Genomic DNA, 4,211 nt, shown 5'->3' with positions numbered 1-4,211 from the left:
AGGGAAACTTCATCATACATAAACTAAGAAACATGTATACTTCATATTTTTGTACAACTTAAGGCATTATTTTCAGTGCTTAGCATTTAAGCAATGGGAACATTTTATTCTGGAACACAAGCAAAGAATTGTGATGGTACCAATAATGCTAGAGTAGGCTTGTTACGTTTTTAATAAAATGTTTTTTAATTAGAAAATAACACCTGTCAGAAACAAAAATCACATAGAAATTTGCTGATTTCAACTCACATTAAGGAGGGTTTTGCTATCACCTATCAGCTGTGTCTGAGTATTAGCATGGTCTCACACCTCTTTGATCTCCCATGTTCATGAAGATACTCTTGCGTATCATGAAGATGCTCTTGCAAGGATACTCTTGCGTATGCTTGTGGTTTAAACCTCAGTCCCTAATTTTGTACCAGTCTTGTCATTTTAACCATTTGTAGCTCTGAATTAAAAAAACAAAAGTTCCTACACAGCCTAGAGGAGCAATTAGGATGGAGAGGAAAAAAAAAAGTCTGCAAAGAGCTAGATTGTGAAAACACAGAGAATAAGGTGTGTCTCAATACTACAACCTCTCCATTCTTGGTTCTGCTTTCCTGGTACTGGTACCTAATTCCTTTTTTACAAGGAAGTCTCATTCCATCTTTTCATTCAGAACATGGCCACAGAAGCAGTTTCCCCTGTAGATTTTGCCGTTAGCATTCCTCTGTGGGTGCAGGAATAACAGGTTTATTTCTCTCTTCCAATTCAGAAGAGCCAAGCTCTCACCTCGTGGTATATGCTTTAACCACCAGGCTGGAGGGCCAGACAGAAGGGAGATAATCCATTAGTCTCTCCAGTTTAAGACAGTCGTTCAACTTGATATGTAAGAAGTATATACTCACTAAAGAAAGAATGAGCATTTCTTGTTTGAATGCCAGTCTAGTAAGGGAAGCAATCTAGTTCCGTTCCTTGCACCACTTAGTCTGATCAGTAGCCTGGGAATCTAAGTCTGTAAACTGTAATCAGTAATTTGACTGATCGAAACTCACTCACGTAGGTACGTGAAATCTGTTACACTTCCTATGGCCTTACATAAGAGACAGTTTTGATTATCTGTCAAAACAACAAAATCAAATCACTGTATACTCAGAAAAAATATAAGGTACTTTTAAGCAATTTCTGAACTAGTTCACGTGGGAAGGAGATGGATTTTTCAGCGTTGGAAACGTTTAAATGATAGGTTGGTATTTCTCTGAAACAAGCTCTAATTCACAGTGAATATCAAAATTAGGGGAAGAAATTGAAGGGGTTCTTGAGTTTTTTAACATAGTCTCTTGCGCATCTTTCATGGGTTATAAAAATTGTCACATTCCGAAGGCTTTCTGATCTACGGCTAGTCCTATTTGAGAGAACTTTAAACCTAACAGTAAGGAAACCTGACAGATTCACTACTTCATTCACTACAGTTTGCAACACTCAGGTGATGCTTGAGTCTTGGTTTAAAAACACATTAATATTCCTTGTTTTCTAGTTGGGCTGAAATGGATCACGTTAAAGCACAATAAACACATAACACAACAGAGTCAGTACTGCTGAGAAAGAAGGAGATGGGCTGAAGTGACCAACCTCTAGTAGTAAAAGTAGTCTATTATTTGGGTACAATCTCCAGAAATGCACCGTCTAGACTTTCATAGGAAACACACCTTGCTAGAACACTTTTCATGGAAGCAATATGGTTTTGTACACACAGCTGATGTTCACGAATGTGACTCTCCTTTTCCCGCCCCTTTGGGTTACTGTGTCAGTGGAGGCTAAGAGCACTTTCTTCTGTAAAGACCCTGTAGTTCAGTCTGGCACTAATCAGGCCATGCTACGTCAAGGAAGCCAGTGCCTCTCTTCACACCACATGTCTCTAAAGGAGTCACACTCAAATGTTCACAATATTATTCATTTATTTATATTTTCAGCACACAACAGCACTTCAAACAAATGTTTTGCCTGTACTGTGGCAAGTAAAAACATTAGCAGGTATCTGGACTTCAAATTGCACGCACTTCTAATCATCTTCTTAATAATTAGTTCAGGCACAATTGAAAAAGAAAAAGAATGGTCACTTTTAATAATTAATACCCATTGAACAGTCTCAAAGATAAAGGGATACTGTAATTAGTAAGTAAATATTTTTCACACATGTCTACTTTCTTTATAGCTTAACTGAAAGAGCCCAGCTACTGAAGAATGTTTTTAAGAAGAACCATGTGAACTTGTATCGCTCTGACTCTCTGCAGCAAAACTTGCTTCGTAAGTGTTCACTGACGAGAGTTAATACCCATTAAAAATACAGAAGTAAAATTCCACCTGTCACTCGATTTCTTTATAGTAAAGACAGTATCCTAAACACAGTAGACCATGTTCATTGCCTGTTGGTAGGTTTCTCTTCATTCCTAAGATACGGCACAGAGTTCTTTCTGCTATTTTATAATTGCAAAATTATGTAAGAAACAGCATGGGTTTCCTACCCGCTAGTTGCTGAGAAGAGGTTTAATCCCCTCTATTGACCTTTAAGTTGGTTTTATTAAAGCCTTAACAAGAAAATCTGATCAAAACTTAATTGTTTTCTGTTCTGGTTTATATCTGCAGATGGCTATGCCTTCTCTCAAGATGAAAATGGAATAGTTTCCCAGTCTGAAGTAATAAGAGCTTATGACACCACAAAACAAAGGCCTGAGGAATGGTGAAGGAACAAGTTTAAGATTTAGGCCTTATTAGTTACTGTTGTGAGACAGACTACTAGATCTTTGCCGGGAGCTGCAACCATGGGCGAGTTAGCAGAGATTTAAAGATCTGTGATGGTCTTGTTCCATAAAGTTTGGATTTGTGTATTCAGTAGACATAAGCACTGTGCAACTATACTGTAACAGACCATCTCCAGATTTTTTAACGACTGTTTGCTTAGCCTTTGTAAACAGGTAGGAATTGACCTTGTATCTTGCCAGCTTGCTTCTTTTACAATGACGTTGAATCAGTACTGGTTATATACTCTGAAGGCAATGGTCAGATTGCTAAATGTATTTTATGTTGACAGACCATTAGCATCTGTGAAGGTTTTTAAGTGTTAATGTATTTAAATACAGTTGATAACAAGCCTTTGATTTCAACAAGTGCTGAAAAAATAGTATCTTAATGGTGTTAATTCACCTTCTTTTGAGTCAAGATGTTTATAGATGTTTGTGTCAAACTAACCTAAATACGTTTGCCAAAGAAGTTCCATAAACGTTTTCTGTTGTTAGAAATAATTTGAAAGGACATTGACTCCAGTCCTGATCTCAGAACTGCATGCTTGAGTCTCTGCACTTGAGGAGAAAGATTTACAGTACAGTGCGTCTAGTTTGAGTGGCCTTCATGGCATTTGCTTTCAAAATTGCAAGTCTTTGCACCTTTGGCCTTACACAAGCTTTTCCCTTATTTTCAGTTAGTGTTGAGTAAGTTGAAAACGGCAGCCACCTTGTAAAATTCAGTACAAACACTATTTTGTTCAATTTTTTAAGAATTGCTCTGCCTTACTTCCCTTTAGCAGACTTTATTTTTGCAATGCTTAGAGTCATATCTGCTTATACTGTAGGTTCAAAAGAAAATTTGTTTTAACTTATTTTTTAAAATTAATTAAATTTTCAACATTTTTATACTAAAATTGTTTGAAATCCATACATTGAAATAGAGAGCAAAGCATGCCCTTCGCCAGTCTGTGGTATGTACTGTTTTATTTGCACTATAAAGGTGTGAAATACATTGCAGCAGCCTCTTTACAACTCATGCAAAACACCTATATACTCTCACCTTTAATGAAAAATGGAGAGGAGGTGACTGCAGAAAAAGATACACACCTGGTTTAAGGGAAAAAATAGAAAAGGAGGGAGGTGCTAAATGAGAAAATTGTGAAAACTTTTTTAAGTAGTTATACTTAGTATTTCTCAACTTACCACCCAACAATCACCAGGTTTCAAACTGAGAAAGCTACTTTAACTTCAGAATTCAGTTAAATCTCGTCGGTTTTTGGTCCATGTTTAATTCTGAGTTTAAAAGCCCACCATAATTACATTTAAAATTCATTTTTCTGTGGTAGCAGTTTTTAATTAAATTTCTGTGTATTACATACAAATGATCTTTTTTTTCCTTTGAGTGGTAATCAGCTAGATGGAAAATGAGAACAATGACATCCCCAGTGA

At 36.5% G+C, this 4,211-nt stretch overlaps 1 protein-coding gene across 1 annotated transcript in view; it reads left to right on the top strand.

Annotated features, from left to right (window-relative positions):
• LOC104490264 (phospholipid-transporting ATPase IA-like) overlaps nt 1-3,209 on the top strand; it is a gene marked incomplete at its 5' end in the record, with an annotated part of 42,425 nt that extends 39,216 nt beyond the window's left edge. The window contains 2 exons of the mRNA XM_010132527.1: nt 2,195-2,286; nt 2,626-3,209. Of these exons, the coding sequence (XP_010130829.1) occupies nt 2,195-2,286; nt 2,626-2,723 (190 nt within the window). The remainder of the gene's footprint in view (nt 1-2,194; nt 2,287-2,625) is intronic.
• Nucleotides 3,210-4,211: the final 1,002 nt, after the last annotated feature.

Source organism: Buceros rhinoceros, unplaced genomic scaffold (genome assembly GCF_000710305.1).
Source record: "Buceros rhinoceros silvestris isolate BGI_N320 unplaced genomic scaffold, ASM71030v1 scaffold18933, whole genome shotgun sequence".
Taxonomy (NCBI): domain Eukaryota; kingdom Metazoa; phylum Chordata; class Aves; order Bucerotiformes; family Bucerotidae; genus Buceros; species Buceros rhinoceros.
This window is presented reverse-complemented; position numbering and strand designations above follow the sequence as displayed.